A 22,684-nucleotide genomic window follows, 5' to 3' on the forward strand; every position below is an offset into this window, starting at 1 on the left:
TCGGTAGCTTTTCTCTTAAAATGGTAGAGTTGGTCTGCATGCAATCATATTAAAATATGGTTCCACTTTTTTTTTTTCATACAGGTTACTGCACTAGAATGAAAGTAAAATTAAGGTAAAATAACAATTGACTTTTTATTACATACAGTTAAACGTGACCATAAATTGCAAAGGAATGGTGCAGTTGTGCAGCCGTCAGAGGTTGTTGTTATTGTTTATAATAAAAAGCATTCTTAAAAAAAATAAACATGGATTTTATATCTATGTCATGTTCTCGTTACACTAGCTAAAAACAAACAAACATATTGATAAATAAGACTTTAGTTTACACTCACTTAAGTGTGCTCTCTCACTGTTACAAACTACTCAGTGAAATGATCACACCAGTTCAGCTACTGAATATGACCTAAAAAATTCTACACCTATCATTAGATAACATCCTCTTCCGTGTTCACACGTGACCTAGCACGACTGGAGACGTTATCGGCGGAAGGTCACTGAGTCGTGGAGCGGAAGTGGATGCTTATCCGCCATTGTGGAAGCGAAAGAGAGCAAGAGTAAGGGAGATTTTTATCAGGCAACAGAAGTAGTTCCAGTGAGTGTGTGTGAGTGAGAGAGAGAGAGAGAGAGAGAGAGGTGCTCCCCCTTCCGTGCCTGAGATTAGAAACAAAACGAACGTTGACTTCTTTAAAATTCGGGAAACTAATAACACAGTGGAGGGAAAGAAACAAACCAATAAATAAATAAAAACACCGCATTTAATACCGACAGATTGAATACGGTAACCAGGAACACAGGAGAGAACGCGGACAGCAACATTAATACAGCAATCCGCTCGGGTTCCTGAAGAATGTCTGCCACCAGTGTCGATCAGGTAGAGTCGGATCTGAGGAGACATCACTCTGATGCCCGGAATGGCAAAAGGACTGCTAGCTGTATTTTAAACTTTGTAGTCAGGGATAGCCAGGGATATGCATGCATGATACAACATACACTGACTAGGCCAAGCAATCTACTCTCACTATTAGTCTGTGCACACTCAACGCCACACCAATGATATCTGCGCTACTGGGGCTAGATTTGTGTATGGGATAGGGAGCTTGACATTCGGTCAGTAGTGCCACATGAAGAAAATAAGCAACAAGCTGGTTGTATAATCTTCTGTCTATGGTACTAGCAATTAAACAGCCCGGTTGGTTGGTTTGGGGGTGGGGGTTGGCTGTGCCGGCTGTTCTTGCTGATTTTTAAACCAAACTCAACCGCGACTACAAACTATTTTTAAAATGTGTCTGATGTGAGTGTACTGACGATAATTTCTCTACCCCCCCCCCCCCCCCCTCCTCTCTCCCTCTCTCCCTCTCTCCCTCTCTCCCTTTGTGTCCATGCGTGATCCGAAAGCAGAGACCTAAAGGACAAGGGAATAAAGGTATGTTAAACAGTTGTTTATATGTGAAGATGCTGTTCTTTACTCCATTGTAATTAGGGTGTAGGAGATCAACACTAAGTGACATGATGCAGTTACACAAATATTTCATGTTTATTTTGTGTTTTTTTTTACAGAGATTATATTTATTAAGTCTAGAATGTGTTTACTATTGGACTGTGACTGGTGGTTTAGACTTAAACGAGTAGTGTTGTGCAGGTTTGTATTCATCCTTCTCTGGTGCTCTTTATGGTTATTATACATTTACTGTTAAATTACTCAACCTCCAAGTTGCCCTTTGAGGAAATGAGACTCCATTAAAGCATGCATGTCTGTGACATTCATCCTCCACCACACTGTAAATATAAAATTAGAGTTGTCAGTGAAATAAAGTAGATTACCATTACCTCTATTTACATCATGTTTGTCATAGACAGACAGATGCCTTCATATAGGCTACCCCCTGAATTTTATATATTCAATAACTTCTGGTAGAGAATGTTCAAACAGGTTTCATCACAATTGATTACGATAAGCTGCAGATATACATCCCTAGCGGGCATAATAAGCCTGACAAAATGCAGAAGGATGCTACAGCAATTGTTTTCCAATATGATGTTTTGGAAAGACCAACACAGTTGAGAAATGGTCAAGTTATTATTTTTTTTTTTTTTAAGGTTTGCCAAACCATCATATGATCCTAACTTTATACAGGGCCAAAATTGTTTGGAATCTACAATATTACCAGGTCAATTCCAATTAATGTAAGTTAATTTTTGGAATTTTATTATATATATATATATATATATATATATATATATATATATATATATATATATATATATATATATATATATATATATATATATGTATATATGTATATATATATATGTGTGTGTATATATATATATATATATATATAGTGTGTGTGTAGTGTGTGTGTGTGTATATATATATATATATATATATATATATATATATATATATATATATATATATCTCAATCATCTGTTTGTATATACTTGCTTAATGCCAGTATTACTTACCCATCTGAAGTTGCCTGTGACCTGGCCAAGAATGAACATTGGAGCTGAAAACTGCAATATTTACTTCTTACTAGATTCACAACCGTGTTCTATGATTCTCTGTCAGATTTCATCAAAAGTCTTGTACAAGAAAAAATAACCCTTCATGTCAGCAATCTGTAAAGCTGCTGCTGCCACAGCAGTGTGTCACCCATTTAAGAGAGTTATTTGCTGTAGGTAGTTTGAGATATCTGAAGGATTAAATAAACCGCATACTAAATGTCTTGCTGACCTCTTTCTTATAATGGTTGTCCAGACTTAATTTTTGTTTTTTGCTTCTGGTCATACCAGTGATACAGACCACATACTTGTGACAGTTTTGGCACACATCAATGTCTATAATTCTTTGTTAATTTCTATTGCCTTAGTTTTCCAACAATTTACACCTGGCCATATCAATGATACATGTACAGGGATGGAAATAAGACTCCCATTGTATAGCAGTTTGAGCCATTCCTGGTTTTACTATGAGTTTCATAACACACCTGTGTTTGTTATCTATACACTGAGGCTAAACAGGCTCGTAAAACCTAGAGTGTGTGAAACTGCTATGCAATAGGAGTCTTCTTAACATCACTGATGTATAATATCCAGAGGTTTGAAAGATTTTAAATGTAAATTATAGTATATAGTATTGTCGCAAAAAAGAATTGTACATCTAGTAGATGGCAACTGTAGCCCATTGTTGAAAGTTCTTGGAAGGCAGTGTGGTCCAGTGGTTAAAGTCCAGAGCTTGAACCAAGGTCACTGGTTCAAATCCCACCACTACCACTGGCTACTGTGTGACCCTGAGCAAGTCACTTACCTCCTTGTGCTCCGTCCTGTGGATGAGATGTTATATCAATGTCCTATTGTAAGTGACTGCATATAATGCACAGTTCACAGTCTGCCTATGTAAAGCACTTTGTGATGGTGGTCCACTATAAAAGGTGCTATATAAAAATAAAGATTATTGTTGTTGTTATTATTATTATTATTATTACTCTTTGCAGGATAATATCTATTGTATTAATTTTAGAATTTCCTGGGTATATTTATTGAAGTTTGTAGCTGCTGGATCAGATTTATTTCCTTCTTTTACAGTGCAAAACGGCTCAATGCATCAAAAGGATACAGTAAACGATGATGACTTTGAGCCTTATCTAGGCAGCCAGACAAATCAGGTAAGCTTGGGAAAAATTGTATTAAGTGTACAGTATATCTAGGGATCCTGATTTTTCTTTCATGGCAATGGCAAATAACGTTTTTCAAAATGACCAATTCCGTTTTTACCAATTTATTAAGAATAACAACGTAATTTCAATGTAAATAACATTTTTTACTTAAATCTATTGAATTATTTTTTTTTTTTAATTAAGTCTCTGATACTGTAGTTTTCAGGAAAAATCTTTCTTAAAGCAGCCCACTAGTAACAGTGTACTGTAGGTCAGTCAACAAATAAAGGTGTTTTGAAAAAACGGCTTATTGCTGGCATTACAATATACAGACTAGTCAAACGAGGAGCATTATTACAAAAAAATACAATTTTCATAAAATTACAAATGAAATACAATATTCAGGACACTTCTCTCCCATCTGTAGTTTCATCTGCAACAGTGTAGACTGGTTTATGCTGTACTTGCTGTAAAACTGCTTGCATGTGTTTCTCGTACAACTCTGGTGAGGGGGTTAGGATTAGGTGGGCCAGAGTATTTTACTCTGCACATTTTTAAGGAATAATAAAAAATATGTAACGTAATGTTCATATAATGAACAAAACTGACACCTTTTACCATATGAATAGTACTTTAATAACAGGAGAGTGTGAACATTTAACAGAGTATCATTACAAACATTTAAATGTATGTGACATATTAATAGTATAACTGTTATGAGGAGATTACTGAGATTCTTACTACTTTGCCCTCTGGATACGTATTTCCAAAAGCTCCTTGTTTGGTTTCAAAATGCTTTTTCATATTGTATTCCTTAACTACTGACACACATTGCACAATAAACACACTGGCTTTGCAGGATTAAAAAAAACGAAAAATCACTCTGAGTACGTAGTAGTATTAAGGAGTTAATGATAAGTTAAAAGTAATAAGTTATAAAACTAAAGGTTTCACCTCAACCACTGTGTTGTTTCCTTGTGTTGAGCGAGTGACAGAGTAACGGATTTGCAATAACTAAATAAATGAATATGTAAATTCAATAGTTTTTCTTTTTTTTTTAAATCTGGGGGAGCTGACGATTTTTTTTTTTCAGGTACTTTTCACTTTTCTGTATATACAACTCCAAAATGATTCCAGAGAATAGAACACACAAAGCTGCTAGTTGCTTTTTTAAACAACTCGACTCACACAGCACACAGGCAGCACCGCAGCAGAGGCAGACAGTCGATCACTGTAACGCCCACAAAACCACCTGTTGTCTCGTTATCCAGTGATTCAAATAACTTTTTTTTTTTTTTATATTTATTTATTTTTTTTAAAGGTGCAGTTGGAAAGCAGAATTCCATCCCCAAAATCACAATTTCGTTCCCAATGCCAGTCTCCGCAATTCCGTTCGTAATTCCACGATTCCGTCCGTGATTCTGCGATCGTGGAAAATCAGTAGCCCTATATGTCACGGCTGCTTTCCACTGGAGCAAAAGCTTAATGTGTCTGCCTTGCAAAATCTCTAATTACATATCCAGTTTACTAGAAGAAATAATTGCATAGTTGCATTTTGTATTAAGCCCTTAAGGACCAACCATTTTTCAGTGGTATGCTCTCCCAGGACCTTTTATTTTTTTCTGGCTGTAAACTCTTTTCCTATAAAAAATTCACTTATTTTTTACAGTAGCAAGTTGGGATTGGTGTCCTTTTTTCAGAACTCTGGTGAGCATTATAAAATATTTCAGAAACCATACAAACTGTTAGCTTTTTTTTATTTTTCAACACTTTTTAAAAATGTTAAGTATTTTCTTTTTTGATCTCTGACCCGTGGGAGCTTGCAATACTTAATGAAAGTTTTATTGAAAAATATTTGTTTGGGCAAATTGCAAGACATTTTTCACCTGAGTGACTGCAATGACAGAATAGACATTTATTCTCAGGGTCTTTATAAGCAATATTGGACACTACTCTTGATTTTTATTTTCTCACAATAAATATTTATAATAAAATAGTTCTTCATTCCATTATTGACAGTAATAAGGGATGAAAAAAGCACCTGATTTAGGTCATCCTTTAAAAATGAAATGCCCCTCTCAGTGATGTCACATGAAAAAAAAAGCAGGCAGTAAAATTAATTCCCTTCCCTATCCAATGATATGTGTTAACAAGCTGTATTGCAAAGTATGGTGGCTCATTAAGTCAAAGAAACAAAGTGTGTTTTTTAACGTGTTTACCTGATCACGGGCCCAGAATGACACTTCAGTATGATTGTGTTTACACGATCACGGTCCTTAAAGGGTTAAGACTCACATCTGGTTCATATTAAAATACCAGTTATTTATCCTGGAAGTAAAGCAATTTCAGTTGAGAGAAAATGTCAATTAATCTAGTTAATGTTTTTCAGAGTTTCATAGCACAACTAATAAATTAAGAATAGGACAGCAGATCTTTTCAAACACAGCTGAGAATATGTTGCTTAATGCTGATTTGGACATCCTGTATGGTATTTTAAAATAGCAAGGCAATCACATCAGGCACATTCTTTTATAGGTTGACTATCTCTGGCAATAGAGATACAGTGAACACAAGTTTAAATTTGTCATACAAGTGTCTGGAAGGATCTGTATCGGGTTATTCAGTACAGAGGTGTATGACTGTATATGTATGCTTACTAATGTAACCTTTTGTACTTTGAAACATGTCGCTTTGCCATTTTTGATAAAGTTGTTATGATGAATACCACAAGTTAGTGAGAGTATAATTCTCAAAGTATTTAGAGGAAACTGTCTTTGTACATATGCTGGATGTAGTTCATGGTGATGTACCTTGTCATCCTACTGATGGCAATAATTTTGTGTTTAGAGAAGGTAAGTTACTTCAGAAAAATCTCATTAATGTTTTGGGTTAACAACAAAAAAATCAACCCACATGGCATTCTGTTGTTAAATGTCTCATCTTTGTATATTAGTTGTATTAATTTTTTTTAAATTTAATTTTTTTTTTTTCTTTTTTTTTTTTAACACAGAGTAACAGCTACCCACCAATGTCGGATCCCTACATGCCTAGTTATTATGCTCCTTCGATTGGATTCCCGTACTCCCTTAGTGAAGCAGCCTGGTCCACAGCAGGAGACCCCCCTATGCCCTATTTAACCACATATGGACAGATGAGCAATGGCGAACATCATTTCATCCCGGATGGTGTTTTTGGCCAGCCAGGGGCCTTGGGCAACACGCCTCCCTTCCTGAGCCAGCATGGATTCAACTTCTTTCCTGGCAATGCAGACTTTTCCACCTGGGGGACAAGTGGTTCTCAGGGACAATCGACACAGAGCTCTGCCTACAGCAGCAGCTATGGCTATCCCCCAAGTTCCCTAGGCAGGGCTATTGCAGATGGGCAGGCAGGATTTGGCAGTGACACCCAGCTCAGCAAGGTGCCAGGCCTTAGCAGCATTGAGCAGGGTATGGCTGGGCTGAAGTTGGGCGCAGACATGGCGGCAGTAACAAAAACGGTGGGCTCGTCCCTGGGAGGTGCAGTAGGCATGAACAGCATGGCAGTCAACAGTATGCCCCCTGTCAGCTCCCCCAATCCCACCTCCTGGGCTGCCATCGCCAGAAAGCCTGCAAAACCCCAGCCCAAACTGAAGCCCAAGGCAAACATGAGCTTGGGTAGTGGTGCTGCTGTCCCCCCACCTCCGATAAAGCACAACATGAACATTGGCACCTGGGATGATAAGGGGACCATAGCCAAGCCCCCAATGGCACAACAGGTGCTGCCACCCCTGCCCCTTGTGCATCAGCAGCTCCTGGCACAGTCACAGCCCTTGATGCATAACCAGTTGCCCCCTCAACAGCAGCATCAGCAGCTGCAGTTGCAGTCAGCTCATTCACCTCAACAACTGCCCCAAGGACATATGCATCAGCACCATAATCCTCATCAGCACCAACACCATCAGCCCCAGTCGGGACAGCCTCCACAACTACAGCAACCTCCCCTACAACAGCAACCTCCTCAGCAGCAGCAGCCACCACCTCCGAGTCGATGGGTGGCTCCTCGCAACCGGGGCACCAGCTTTAACCAGAATAGTGCTGGAGATAACTTTGGTTTGGGGATGGGAGTGCCTGTTAGCGCTCCCCCTTCTTCCGGGGAAGTTCACCCAGTGCTGGAGAAACTGAAGACCCTCAACAGCTACAATCCCAAAGACTTTGACTGGAACGTCAAGAATGGGCGTGTGTTTATCATCAAGAGCTACTCTGAGGATGATATCCACCGTTCCATCAAGTATTCCATCTGGTGCAGCACTGAGCATGGTAACAAACGTCTGGACGCTGCCTATCGCTCGCTCGGCAATAAGGGCCCCCTCTACCTTCTCTTCAGTGTCAATGGCAGTGGACATTTCTGTGGCGTGGCAGAGATGAAGTCGTCGGTGGACTATAATGCCTATGCTGGCGTGTGGTCTCAGGACAAGTGGAAGGGCAAGTTTGAGGTCAAGTGGATCTTTGTCAAGGACGTTCCCAACAACCAGCTGCGGCACATCCGCTTGGAAAACAATGACAACAAGCCAGTCACCAACTCCAGGGACACTCAAGAAGTGCCCCTAGAAAAGGCTAAGCAAGTGCTAAAAATCATAGCTACTTTCAAGCATACGACCTCAATCTTTGATGACTTTGCACATTACGAGAAGCGTCAGGAGGAGGAGGAAGCCATGCGCAGGGTAAGAGTTTTATTTTAAATCAAAAAGAACCCACTGTATGTGATATGTCAAAACCTCTTTTGTTATGCAGCTAGATTGCTTGATCAGAATGAAAATGTATATTAGGGAGAATATATTTCTTCTTGGTTGTAACCTGGGGCAGTTGTTCAGTTATCTTACATTACAATGTCTCTTGCATTTTGCTGACACTGAAATAACCAGTCCCTAAAAGGGTCATACAGTATTTGAGGTAGGCATACATACAAACTGTAATCAGTGGTTTTTAAAATAATGGGCGGACACACACACACACCACGGCTCGCAAAATTTTGGTAATGGTACTTGACCTTTGGGCAGTCCATTGTAGACATTTGGTTGTCCAAAAAAACTGTCAGGTTGCCCATAATTGAGCTATGGACTGTGATTTGTACAAAGTACACTGTACTCAATATAGATACAGTGTCTCAGGGTTCATACATGTTTTCAACATCAAAATCCCATACTTTTTTCCAGACTTCCATTTGTTTTTCCCAGACTTGTGTTTTAGTTAGTTTCTACTATTTTGTTTGATAGTTATCCACATAGGCGGGCAGCCGCAGAGCATTACAGCTTTTTGATCCAGAGCAGAAGTTGCTTCTTGTTTTTCTAAAAGTATTTGTCAATCTGGAGGTGCATATCTAGCAAAAGACAATGCAGCTATGCAAAAGAGAAGTAAGATGGCCAATACTTGAGTACTACGTTGCATTATTTACAAAAAGAATATACAAAGTTGTATACTACAAAAATACTTGTGCCAAAATAGAATAGTATAATGGTACCAATAGTATACTAAAACCAGGCAATTTTTAGCACAAGTATGCTTTTTTGTAAGGGATGATATTGGATTCTGATCCAAACTTCTTTATACCCTCTGTAAAATATTGAACACTATGGGAGGTGAAAAATAACAAAAATGAAGTAACAAATGTGCATGCATTATATATTAATGTGCAAGTGGTGTATATTAAGCATATAAGTCAAATACTAAATATAGTATACCCTATAACAACCCTGTTTGGGTCCAAAGCCTTTTGTTGTTCGCTATAGTAAAAGAACAATCCAAAACGAACAATATAAGCTGCTGTAATAAGTTAAGGAAGTCACCTTGGATAAAGGCATTCGCTAAATTATTAATAATATTATTACTGTTTTATTCTTAGGTTTTCTTCATTATTACAGTTTTTGTCACTACTAGCATAATAATAATAATAGAGAATAATAATGAGAATAAAAGTATAATTACAAGTACAGTACCCAATCTGTGGCATGCTGCATCCAGTATTCTGTTCTGGCTATATCCTATTCATTGAAGAATACAGTACTCCCCCCCCCCCCCCCCCCCAAACAAAGTTTGTTTTGTTTCAATTGCAAATGTTAATTGAAATATTGGTTCCTTATGTAAAAAAAAATATATATAATAATTGCTTTGCTGTGCCGGTTGCATTTTTTTTTGTATTAATCAGTATTTAATCATATAATGAGGGCCTATAGTAAGGATGTAAATAGTGTATCTACACTCGGCTGACGGTTTGGACCTGAGACTGTTGTTGCACTTGGTACTTACTGTAAGTTATAAGCAAGCACCATACATTTAAAATTAAATTACTGGGTCATTTTATTAATCGCATTAAAGAAATGAAGAAAGCGATGTCAACATGCTACGTGCTAAATCTGAGTCGATGATAATAACTGTCGTATTCGATTTTTTTTTTTTTTTTTTTTTTTTTTTTGCTGGGTTGGGAAATAACGGTAACGATTTAGTAAAGCTAACAAGAAGATAACAAAATGTGAATCTTGTTGAGCAGAGTACTGTAGCTTGTAATTCCAGTCTGTAACTTTGTTTTAAAAAAAAATCATAGCCATAAATATAAAAATATATGCTTTGGCTGTCGTAGTGTCCATTTCACCCTTCGTTTCACTGGAGCAGAGTCATGTGATGTGCTGACTAGATAGGATTGCTTGAGTTGTCAGGGGTGTTACATGGGGCAGTCCTCGCAGGATTTGGTCACAAGCAATGTGTACATCCACGTCACCCCGGAAATCACTCAAGCATTACCAATGAAAAACATTGATCCTCTAAACGTGTTTTGCCAGGATGATCTGTGAGCAGAGTCTCGATTTGAGAAACCGCTGCTTCATTAAAGCATAGAACGTTATCTTGTTATAGAGTACAAAATCAGATTGCCCGTCGGGTAAGCAGCCAAAAAAAAAAACACGTTGTCCGACAGATTTTTTTGGTTGTCCCGGAACGTCTTAACTAAGTGTATGGAAGGCAGATTTGGAAATTTCTAGAAAAGGTGTATTGCTGCCAGTTGTGGAAACACCACCAAACAGGGGTCTCTTTGTTTCATTTATAACACTTAAAAGAACAAATTGGCCCAACTGAGTTATCTACACTGTGCTCGGCACATTTATAGATTTTGATTGTTCTGAACCGTCATCAGTAATGTGAAAACAATTAGATTTAGACAAGAGACTTAAATTGGTACCTGGTGCGGTGTTAACTATCCATGCAACAGATCTGTCACAACCTCTGACGAGAAAGAAATGCAGGGCAATAACAAAGCGTAACATAGTTGAGGTAAGGGTATCCGATAGTTTGTTACTTGATATGGATGCAGTGTATGTAGCCGGAGCTCTTTTGAAATCGATTGCATATGAATAATTTAATTTAAAAAAAATTCTTGTAATTTTATTTTTTTTTCCTTTTTAATACATTACAGAAATATGAAATGGAAGTTCGTTGTCTTGTCATTTTTCTGACTACTTGCGCAGAAGATGATCAGATTACTTTTAGCTTTACACTGTTATAATACAGGTCATTACACCTTCCCCACAGGGTAATCGGAAATCCACAAGTTTTACAAACAAATGTCTGCGACTTAATTGTTAGTCCTATTATACATTATTTTATTTTTAACAGATCTTGCAAGAGTCTCATAAAGATCACGAAAGCATAAATGCAGCAAAGGATAGTGCAGAGGATAGTGTAGAGCAGGGTTTCCCAATCTTGGGCCTGGGGACCCACTGTGTCTGCTGGTTTTCATTCCAGCTGACCTCTCAGTTACTTAACCAGACCCTTAATTGAACTGATAGTTTGCTTAATTAGACCCTTTTAATTGTTTGCAGCTCTTAAACAGTTGCAGAGTTCAAGCTACTTATAAATGTTATAGCTAACTTGAAATGCCACTGTTTAATAACTGAAAACTGAAGTTCAGTATTTCTGCCAGGAGTCAAGGAGCCCTTTTTCTTAAGATACAGCAGTTTCATTAATTAGTACAGTTATATCATTAATACATGTTAATGCATTATTATATTCAGGGAATATGTCCTAAACAATGCTGAGTAGGTTGGGGAATCTGCTGTCCAATCAGGGCCAGACAACAATCCCTTTGAGACAGAATGTGCTTGAGTAACTGCAGGGCTCCGTTTTGAATGTAGAAGTGGTGATCATGTTGAGCGGCAGTAGCACAGAGCAAGAAAAAACAGTGCAAGTCAAAACAGCAAGTAGTAGGTCACTCGCCGAGAGAATACGTAAACCATGCTTCACGACACAGGAGATTGTTATATTAATATAAGAGGTAGAGGACGTACGGCAATCATTTATAATAATTATACAAGGTACACTATTTCATGCCATTGACATTACTACATGTAAAGTGTAAAATATTTACTACCCTCCCTGATCTGTCTACCAGAAGCAGCAGCTGATTCAGTTTCTAGCAGGACGTGAAGTGCTGCATCACGTTCCCTCTGAGCTTGTAATGTACTAGAGTTTCAATATAACCACAGCTTTAATTCACATGGAATATTTCCTGGAGCCCAACAGTCCTTTTGTTATACTAAATTTAAATAAATAGGTAGGACAGCGAGGAAACAGAATATTTTACATTTACAGACAACATTCAGAGGGCGTGTGCATTGCAACAGAGACTTTCTTTCAACAAGCAGGGCAAAAGGTAAAATACACGAATACTGTATTTACATATTTTTGGGCGGATTGATTTGGAATAGTGATTAAACATAGTTTGAAAGATAACATTCAAGGTCCTTCATCAGAGATTTAAGCCCTCGTATTGACCAATCCGATTAATGGAAATCTCTGATCCATTTTCTAATTCATTATGATGTTTCAGGCAGGGAAACCAATGTCTTGTTTCAGGTCTGCCGATAGTAGTGACTTATTTCAATCACAGAAACAAAGCAAATACATTGTGTTAAGTTTACACAGCAGTTAACTTGTTTAAAGTTGCACTTGATACACGCAGACACACAGACAGCACTAGCAACAACCAGGGAAAGAAAGGGCAGACATACAGATACAGAAGTGACACTCCTGTTATGCTCCTCTCCATATACTGTATATTAGTTTCTTACGTTTTTTCGTCTTGGATTCTTTTTTCTTTTATTTCATCTTTCTATGTCAGTCCAAGCACACGCAGTTGCTACTTGGTACTTTGCTTTTTATAGTGTGCTCAATTGTTAAAGCTCCTGATTGCACCACTAAATAAACCTGGTTCAGCGGGTCTTAACAGGGTGCTCAATTGTCTATTTGGAACCCCATTTGCAGTGTTATCAGAATCGGGGACAAGTGCTGTTTGCTCTTGCACTCGCATTTGCGATGTGATTAGAATTTTCTTTATTATTTTCCGTCTGGTTTGCACCCTACCAAGGAAGATGCCTGTTTATTTTGTATCTGCTATTCTGGGTCAATTACAGCGTACCAGAGTTAGTCCACTTGATCTGTCTAACTAGCGGATTAAGCAGGTTTAGTCCACTTGCTTGGACTAAAGTCAGTACATCCCGATTTGCAGCGTACCAGAAGATAATCAGCACAGGTGGATCATCCGCTAAGTCTTGTTCAGATGGACTAACTTAGTACTATGAAGTATAAGACCAACTTAGTACACTTGCTCATCCTATGTTTGTATAGCACTTTTTAACACAGACAGTGTTATTATTAAATGAAATGACATCTGAAAACTAGTGAAGTGAAAGTGAAGCCTTTTGAATCTCAGTCTGAACCCTTTCAAGCATTTGGGTAGGTAAGGTTTGCTCGCAGAGTCACAGAACTTTTTTTTTTGTTAACCCCCGTTTTCACCCCAATTTAGTGTGCCCAATTGTTATCTGTATCCTTGGCTCACCGCTAGCAACCCCCCCTGCTGACTCGGAACAGAGGCTGGAGCACGCGTCCTCCGAAATGTGCTCCTGCCAATCGGTCATTTTTCGCACTGCAGATCCACAGTGAGGCCACCAGACCTATAGTGCTGGAGGACAACACAGATCTGGAGGCTCCACTGCAGAACCACAGACGCCCTATTGGCCACAGGGGTCGCTGATGCACGGCGAGCTGTGGATTCCTCTGCTGACCTAAGCCCTCCCTACCCAGGCAACACTTAGCCAGTTGTGCGCCACCCCCTGGGAGCTCCCGGTCATGGTCGGCTGTGACGTAGCCTGGACTCGAACCTGCGATCCCCAGGCTATAAAGCACATCTGCGTGGTGCGCCTTTGCTGGATGCGCCACTCGGGAGCCCACCTGGTTTTATTTTTTTTCATTAAAATATTTTATGAACTTTAATAAAGTGCTCCACAGTAAGATCTTGTGTATTTAAATAAGAAAAAGAATGCACGCTTGATGTATTCAATTTAACCTGAAATATCAGTGTAATGTGTATTAAATATAAACACATTTAGAACTTCACGTTCAGTGTCAAGCAGCAATGGGCTACCGGCAAGTTAAAATGCAAGTATGATCTGTGTGGGGAATGTGCATTAAAAAGACATGTAGTAGGCTACAATTATATTATGAATGTAGGTGTAATTTTACTTAAATGTGTTTGCCCGAATCACGCCTAATGTAATAAAAACGCCTTTATCATTTTATCATTAAAATATTATTTGCTTGTTTCATACCTTTTCATATTTCTGAGTTTTTTTGCTGGTTCAAGATCTTCAACATAGTATTTTTTTTTTGTTGTTGTTTTTTTTAACAAATGCTAGTAATGACAATGTACATGTAAATGCTCGTGTTTGTCTTTACACATTTAAGTTTGTGAATTTTCCATCCACATTTGTAATGGGTTAGTCCTCAATTTTTCCACTTGTTCAGGTCAGCTAAACCAATTTTCAGGATTAGCTGTTTGGTGTGCTGCAGTCAGGACTAACAGTACAGAGCTGCAGGATTTGCTAGACCACATTTTAGTCCACTTGATGCTAGACCACATTTTAGTCCGCTTACATTTTGTTTATTATTTGGGTGTTTTTTTTCATATTGCTGCCAGTCAGACAAGTACAAACTATTGCTATTCGGATTAGTAAAGGACTTTGTTATTATTAGTTAACGGAATATTGATCCAGCAAATGTCAAGTCTTTCTTTGAATTAGTGTGATACTGCACTTGGCATAAAATCAGTTTGGTGTGAACATAAGTCATTATTGTATCTTTTATACAGTAAGCAGGATAGAGTAGCAGTTTAGATTTTAGCACTGTTTGAATAATTAGACTGCATAACATTTCTGTAAAAATGCTCGCCCTCTAATCAAAACAGACCATTATCTTATATATACATTATATTTATATATATTGCTTATGATTTTCTGAATTTACCATGACTTATATTCTCATTTTAAGAATCCACCTGATACCTGTTAAACCATTTGTGTATCTCAATCACAACTGAGAAACATGCTAATAGTAACATTGATTTAATTTACCTTTTGTTTCTGTGAAACAACTTAATGTGCTTTTTAAGTTGAACCCTTTATTTTTCATTTACAAACAGAACGTACAAACGAGATCATGATATGTTCATAAGCGACTAATCCATTATTAAAGCTATAATGGAAAATAAACTCTTATGCTGGACACACTTTATTACAATCATTATGCATAACTGTACATTAATACCGATGAGTCACTTCTGCTTTTAAATGAAAGTAAGACTTATGATTTAAAAGCCCATTTAGTTATGCGATACACGAATGGCTTAACAGGTATCCATTGCCTTATTAAAGCAGAGTAGAAAGGACGGTAAAACACCAAAAATCAGAAGCCCTATGTAGACGTACATGTGGTCATTTTGTAAAAAAGCTGTTTGTTTAAAAATAAGTAATAGCACTTTGGTTTTTTTTTTAAATTAATGTTTTAAACTATTTTTAAAAGTTTAAATGTTTAATAAATGACCCCCTAGTTATGTCATTGGCACTTGTACTGTGCAGTCTTAACCCACATAAAAAGAATACGTTGAATGCCAATGGCATATTGTCTGCTTCCAGTTTAACAGCAAGCTGTTAATCTTTTTTTTTTTTTTTGGTCTTCCTAATCATTAACTGCTGCTGTTGTGCTTTCTTAATTTTGGCCAGTCTGTGGGTCATTTTGGTAAACCAATATCAACGCAGTCATTCAGCTATTGCAAAATACACAAACTGTAAGTGATACAGTATGTGCTGGAGTGGGAAACCTGGAACTTATTGATGTGTAAAGAATCCTGGATTTGTTCATGTGTACTGCCATTGTTCCAGGCATGCCTGACCTCAAGGTTATGTTCTCTGACATTTTATCTCTCAAATATAAAAGTAAAACAGAGCCTGAAAAAGGCAGAGGAGTGCCATCCTTATTTAACCTAGTATTCCATTCTGTACAGAACAATCCAGCCTGTAACACTGTTTTATTGCATTAAATGTCTACTGTATACAGTTACCAGTTTTCGTTTTTTACAATGTTTGCTTTCAAATGTGTTTGAAATTTATGAACCAAATCAGATAATGCCTGTAGTTTCCTTAATATACTTTATGTAGTCAATTGTGTTAACTCTGAAGTTGCAATTGTCAGTTTCACTACCTAAACTTCCTTTTGCAAAAAACAATTTATTTTAAATGTACAGTAGTCCGTCACATTTTCCCATAACCGCTTATCCGCCATGACCAATCCCTTCAGCTACATTAGTTTATTATTTAACAGAGAAAATTAGTTCAGAGAGTATAGTTCCTATCAAAGTTTTCGTACACTGTCGTATGTGCTCCGTGCGCTGCCATTGCTGGTAGTGTCTCATGAGCTGTTCAGTCTGTTTATGTAAATAAATCCTGTTCGCCTGCGGGGTTCATTAACTTCAACCTCCATCTCGGCATGCATACACACGGCACACAGCTACTCTATCACAAGCATTAATACCCTGTATCTTTCTAAACAAGGGATTTAGCGGAGCTTCCGAATAAAAGCTAAATCTCAACAATTATTGGGTGATTATAGTAATTGTTAGAGTTGTATATAATGGTATTTAAAACAGGATTAATTTATCCACCTTTTTACATATGGCCCTTCCTTTGGTCCCACCGTAGTCCGATATGCAACAGATTACTGTATGTCCCTTTTTGCTAAAATACCATTTCTGTAATGTGTTCTTTGTATACATTACATTAAGAATGGCCGTACAGTGTATAAATAGTAAAATCAAATGAATACCCAGTGCTTTTTTTCTTTACTTTAGCCTATAGTCTACTGTAAATAATAATAATCACACAAAATAAATCCTTCCTTCTCTGTACATGTTACTTTAGAATTTGGAAATAGTACACAAAACAACAAAATAGTTCATGTTGCCTCATTTAGAAGCTATGATGCCATACAGTACCTTACATATACAGTAGTCCCCACATATGGGAACACCTCCTAGAGAACACGTCGCTTAAGTGAACACGCTTTTGGTGAAACTGATTTTTCCATTGTAAAAGGCTGGCTAAAGGAACAGGATCTTCACTTAAAAGAACACCACCTTGACACCAATAGTGATTCGTTCACAATGGATACATACTGTTGTGTAACCTGATAATTCCTTATCATGAAACTTGATTTATTCAGTCCAAATTGTTCCAGCTTTTGAGAAAAACCTGAATCAGACACCCGTCGCCGAACAATTTGGTGTGTCCTGTTCTGGTGAGTTGCTTCACCATTCTGTTAAATAATGTGCATATCTTGTATATCGCTGCTGTATTTTTAATGTGTGTAGGGGTGCTGCGTTAATTTAGTTTGACAGTTTGTTAACATTAGTTAGTGTGATACTATTGCTTTTCTTCTACTTATTCGGTTTATTTCATATGTTGATGCACGTGCTTCATGACAAGTAATACATATTTATGCATTTATTTATTGATTTGTATTGTGTGGTGGCTAACTCTGTCTTGGGGAACACTTTGGCTATAAGAACACTTCGCTTGCTTCTATTAGCTGGAGACTACTGTACTGCACACAATAAATAAATACATTCATTTATGTTCATAGAGTAGCTTACAGTCCATCAATGGATTTAGAAAATCTGGAATTTTTGATGCAATCAGGGACTCTGAGGAAGTGTAAACTGCTCCTGCTACTGTGGTACCTGTACGACTGTTATTTTTATGTTAAGCAATTTAGTGTTATTTTTTTACAAGGGCTTAATTAAGTACTGTAACAGACACAATAGTTTATTCTAGACTTGTTAGAAAGTCTGTAGCAAAATCAAATTTGCTTTGTGGTGTTATTGTCGATTAGTTGTAGATTAAGACACCCACCGTGCAGCTACTGCAACGTCCCTAAACAATATGTGCTGGGTTCTCACTAGGAATTTTTCACAGTTTCTGATTCACTAAGACACTGAGTTACTATAAACCGAACTTGCTGTATGACTTGTACTGTAGCTCAACCAAGTACAAAAATCCAGACTAGTTACTGTAGCAGAACAGTACTGTTGGCCCCTATTGAATTTGTTCAGTAATCACATCAGCTTTTGTCAGACATAATGTATTGATACCAACCCCTTTTAAAAGCTAAGCCTTTTGCTAAAATCAGTTTCTAAAATCTAAATAGAGGGAATTTCTGTTAAATTGCATGGAAACTGCAGCATAATACATTGTACTGCTGCATTGTTAGTGTTGACCTGTTGGGCCTCAGCATGTCAATATTAACATAATTTGCACTACAATAGCTAACCATGGTCTTTGTTTTCAATGAGAGAATAACACATTCACACTGGAGAAAGTTATATTGTATGCTACAATTGGGTGGGTGGGTGTTGGGGGGGGCCAGATTATTAACTTTGCAAGATATAACATTAAAATAACTGGAAAGGTAGCCGTGCAAGTGGTATATACTGTATCTGAAGAACTGCTAAATCCTATTGTGACGATATGTGAAAAGGGTATTTTTTTTGTGTATTTTATTCTCTGGATGGTTCAGCCTTTCTATTTCTTTGTGCTTACAATGCTGGAAGAGGTTCAAGACAAACAAGACACAAAGCTGCTGTCAAACATTTACTGGTCTACACATTCCCTTCACAAAAAATTGTGTGATTTGAACTTAACTTTCTTTTGGCTTCTCTGTATCCACTGTTGCTGAAGGATCATACATCATGCTGAAAAACATGCAGATAACAAAACAAAATGCAAACATGTATGTCCAGTAACTTCAGAAGCTTATAATAGATAAGGCTCAACTCTTTGAGAATTAAATTATACCGCAGTCTTGGCATTTCCAATCCATTTTACTTTGCCTAACCAACCTGTTAAAATATTGTATTTGGCCCTGCTGAATATGAATTAAATAATTGAGAACTTTGTTTGAATAATACCTCCATATTGTGTGTGTTGTCCATTTTGACACAGAGGCAAGCACGTCATTCTGAAATGCCTCACTTAAACAGTACCCAACTTCCTGAAAATGTTATGTAGTGATTTTTATATAGATTATATTGTCTATAGAAGGTCTACACCCCCTCAAACTTTTCACATTTTGTTGTGTTAATGCCTCAGAGTTTCATGCATTTAAATGAGGATTTTTTTTTCCTCTTATCTACACACCGTACTCCACACTGTAAAGGGGAAACAAAATTATATATTAAAAATACAAAACTGAAAGATCATAACTGGATATGTCTCCAACCCCCTGAGTTAATACTTGGTGTAACACCTTTGACAGCAATTACAGCTGCGAGTCTGTGTGATAGGTTTCTACCAACTTTGCACACCTAGATTTGGCAATATTTGACTATTCTTCTTTTCAAAACTGTTCAAGCTCTGTCCTTGGGGAGCGTTGATGGACAGCAATCTTCAAGCCATGCCACAAATGTTCGATTGGATTTAGGTTGGGGCTGTGACTGGGCCACTCAAGGACATTTACCTTTTTGTTCCTTAGCCTCTCCATTGTAGCTTTGAATGCGTGCTTTGGGTCATTGTCATGCTGAAAGGTGAACTTCCATCCCTGTTTCAGCTTTCTTGCAGAGGGCAGCAGGTTTTTCTCAGGGACTTCTCTGTACTTTGCTCCATTCATTTTCCCTTATATCCTGACAAGTGCCCCAGTCCCTGCCACGACCAGGCTTCACAGTAGGGATGGTGTTCTTTGGGTGATGTGTTGGGTTTGCGCCAAACATAACACTTTGCATTTAGGCCAAAAAGTTCTATTTTAGTTTAGTCAGACCACAAAACTTTTTGCCACATGGCTACAGAATCTCGAGTGTTTTTTTTTCCATACTTCAAACTGTATTCCAGGTGGATTTTCTTGAGTAATGGCTACCTTCTTGCCACCCTAACATACAGGCCAGATTTGCGGAGTACTTGGGATATTGTTGTTACATGCACACTTTGACCCTGCTTGGCCATAAAAGCCTGTAGCTCTTGCAAAGTTGCCATTGGCCTCTTGGAAGCCTCTCTGATCAGTCTCCTTGCTCGGTCATCCAATTTGGAGGGAAGGCCTGATCTAGGCAGGGTCTTGGTGGTGCCATACACCTTCCAGTTCTTTTAATAATCAAGTTGACAGTGTTCCAAGGGATATTCAAGGCCTTTGATATATACTTTTGTTTTATATCCATCCCCTGATCTGTGCCTTTCAACAACTTAACCTTAATAACCTTATGTTATTACTTTATGAAAACATATCTAAGGCCACTATTTACTGTGAAGAAACAACAATGGTAAGGAATGAAAAAAAAAAAAGTATTTTCAGCTTTATGTAATATTTATTTTGTGAATAAACAAAATAATGTTTAACTTGAACTACTATTTGGCATCCTTTGTTTTGTAGTTTATTCACTGGGGTAAAGTAAGTCCTACACAACGTATTCTTTACTCCTGAGGTATTTTTCTATTTTAACGTGTTACACATTGTATGGTCTTGCTGTAAAATAAAGGCACACACACAGGGGCCATGGCTACACCCCCTGCCCCTGCCCCTGCTGCTATGCTTTCTCTGCCTGTCTTCAAAGCAATATAATGGTTTTTATTACATTTTGAAATATGAATGAATATCCAAACGAACATTTAAATTATGAGCGAATATCAGAACATGAAAGTCCTGTGTTTGTCCCAGCACTAGTAATTCCACAAATGATAGTTAATATTGTTAAACCCTTAGGTTGAACCATTTAACTCTATTCACTGCCACATGAATAAAAATAGTTTGCACAAACCGGCTTTAAGGCACTAGTCAAATAACTGTTGCCCTCTGACATCACAGGTGTAAAACAGATATTGACTTTAGTTTTCACACTGTAGTGGGAAACTGCCCCTACTGGTTTGAAAAAGCTATCTCCAGTGAGCAGTGTTGTCCATTGTGTTTCAGTTTTTAAACTTCAGGGCAACATTTTTCCATTTATAAGCCTCTGTGTATATTGCTGCATCTCAAACAGTAAGGGGTGCTAATATGGCTGCAGTGCTGCAGTCATGTGACTTAGTTACTGGAAGATGGACACTAAAGATTTTGTTTTGGCTAGGTCTTGGAAATCTGTGTTACTGGTACATGAACCAATTTGTATTTCAGGAAGGTATGCAGCACACCATTAAAAGACTTTTTATCCTAGAATACCTATGCAAAAATGTAGTAGTCCAAACTAAAAGTGCGAAGAGTTTAATCTCCAGGGATAGATGTGGTCCTTGAAGGAAGTATGCTGTAATTACCAGGTTATTCAGTAGGAAAGGGTGATACTGACTTGACAGTAGCCTGTTTTGTATACTGTGTTGTTAATCATATTCTTCTTTGCTTCATTTACAGGAGAGGAATAGAAACAAACAGTAACCTTATGGAGATGCCACTACTAGAACTGCAACACTAATTATGTAGACCCTTAAATAAATGCCTAACCTCAGAGGAAGAGGGGGTTCTAAAAGGTTTTCTGCTGAAGACTACATCTCTGACACAACAGTGGACTGACTATGTATTGGTTCTTGATGCATCTGCCCTTAACTCCTCTCACTCACAAAAAAACACACTTGAACTCTATCTTTATTACTCACTTTCCGTCTTTCTAAAGCTTCTACCAATATTTGCTGTCCTCTGTAACACATCCTAGTAATAGCACAGGAGACTTGAGCAATATTTGAGGATTTCTTTAATGGCCTTTTTGGATTTGTTTGTTTTGTTTTTAACAAATTAACCAATGGGTTCCAATGAGGTGAGGTTTCACAAGTTTCAATCTTTGTGTTGTATTTTTTTTTGATAAGTTTTAATGCTTTTCAGAAGAGTGAAAAAAAATAAAAAAATCTGCAGATCATGCCAGAATGAGATTGAGATGATCTTGCGCAAACTCTCATTTTAAGTGGAAATCATTATGGAGAATTATAGCAAATAAATCTGCAGTTTTCCAAATGAAAACCAACCACAAATCATAGTTGTTCTAGACTCACCTTTCCCTTGTTTAAAAATTAATGTACTACTAAAGAGAATACTATTATGCAGCTTGGTGGGTGTCAGCAGTTAATGCACTCATTTGTTTGTCCTGTAATGATGTAATATGAAATTGTGCATTTGTTTGATGCTACCAGGGATCAAAATGTCCCTAACTTTGGAGTAAACGTACCTCAGTCTAAATCAGACTTTTTAAGACCTCTGAACTGCATTTACATTGTAACTTTCTAGCTTTGTTTGTTTGCCTCACGGCAGAATACGATCAAGGAAGTGGCAATTTTCTCCTCTAGGTGATTCACTAGCTAAATAAACATAATACTTGTTTAGCGACAGTAATGCTTATGAGTTGTTTCTTTTTTGGGGGGGGTGGGATGTGTGTGTGTGTGAAGCCTGTCCACGTTAAATATTCTTAACCCGTATGCTCAGGTTCCTAGATCAGGAATAACCTTCTGATGAGGTACTCTAGCAGATTAGCTGTTTGGTATAATAACTAATTTTCAAGGCCTATGTGGAAATTTGACATATCAGAAGATGAATTGTAAAATAAATAAATAAATAAATATTATTAAATATATATATGTACTATATATACTATATATCTATGATTTTCTCTGATAAAACATGACAATTCTGATATACAGATGTAAAAGAGAACAT

The 22,684-nt window shown here is 37.5% G+C and overlaps 1 protein-coding gene across 7 annotated transcripts; it reads left to right on the forward strand.

The window, feature by feature from the left end:
- The first annotated feature begins 488 nt into the window (after window positions 1–488).
- Window positions 489–22,359, forward strand: LOC121313378 (YTH domain-containing family protein 3-like). Of its 7 annotated transcripts, none has more exons than XM_041245840.1 (6): window positions 555–595; window positions 1,402–1,426; window positions 2,101–2,187; window positions 3,592–3,671; window positions 6,673–8,361; window positions 21,395–22,359. In XM_041245840.1, the coding sequence occupies exons 4-6, from the start codon at window positions 3,606–3,608 to the stop codon at window positions 21,416–21,418; spliced, it is 1,779 nt and encodes a 592-aa protein (XP_041101774.1). In that variant the 5' UTR covers window positions 555–595; window positions 1,402–1,426; window positions 2,101–2,187; window positions 3,592–3,605; the 3' UTR covers window positions 21,419–22,359. The 7 variants fall into 7 exon arrangements, with proteins under 7 accessions (XP_041101772.1, XP_041101773.1, XP_041101774.1 ...); XM_041245837.1 differs by lacking the exon at window positions 555–595 and adding an exon at window positions 602–874; XM_041245838.1 differs by lacking the exon at window positions 2,101–2,187 and having other exon boundaries at window positions 489–557.
- Window positions 22,360–22,684: the final 325 nt, after the last annotated feature.

The sequence above is a fragment of the Polyodon spathula genome, chromosome 3, assembly GCF_017654505.1.
Source record: "Polyodon spathula isolate WHYD16114869_AA chromosome 3, ASM1765450v1, whole genome shotgun sequence".
NCBI classification, from domain to species: domain Eukaryota; kingdom Metazoa; phylum Chordata; class Actinopteri; order Acipenseriformes; family Polyodontidae; genus Polyodon; species Polyodon spathula.

What these genes read in the sequence shown, in the direction of transcription:
- LOC121313378 (XM_041245835.1), top strand. Translation starts at nt 851, where the DNA reads ATGTCTGCCACCAGTGTCGATCAG. An exon ending in TAAAGGACAAGGGAATAAAG is followed by an intron (nt 1,427 to 3,591) that starts GTATGTTAAACA and finishes CTTCTTTTACAG; the next exon opens with TGCAAAACGGCTCAATGCAT. An exon ending in TAGGCAGCCAGACAAATCAG is followed by an intron (nt 3,672 to 6,672) that starts GTAAGCTTGGGA and finishes TTTTTAACACAG; the next exon opens with AGTAACAGCTACCCACCAAT.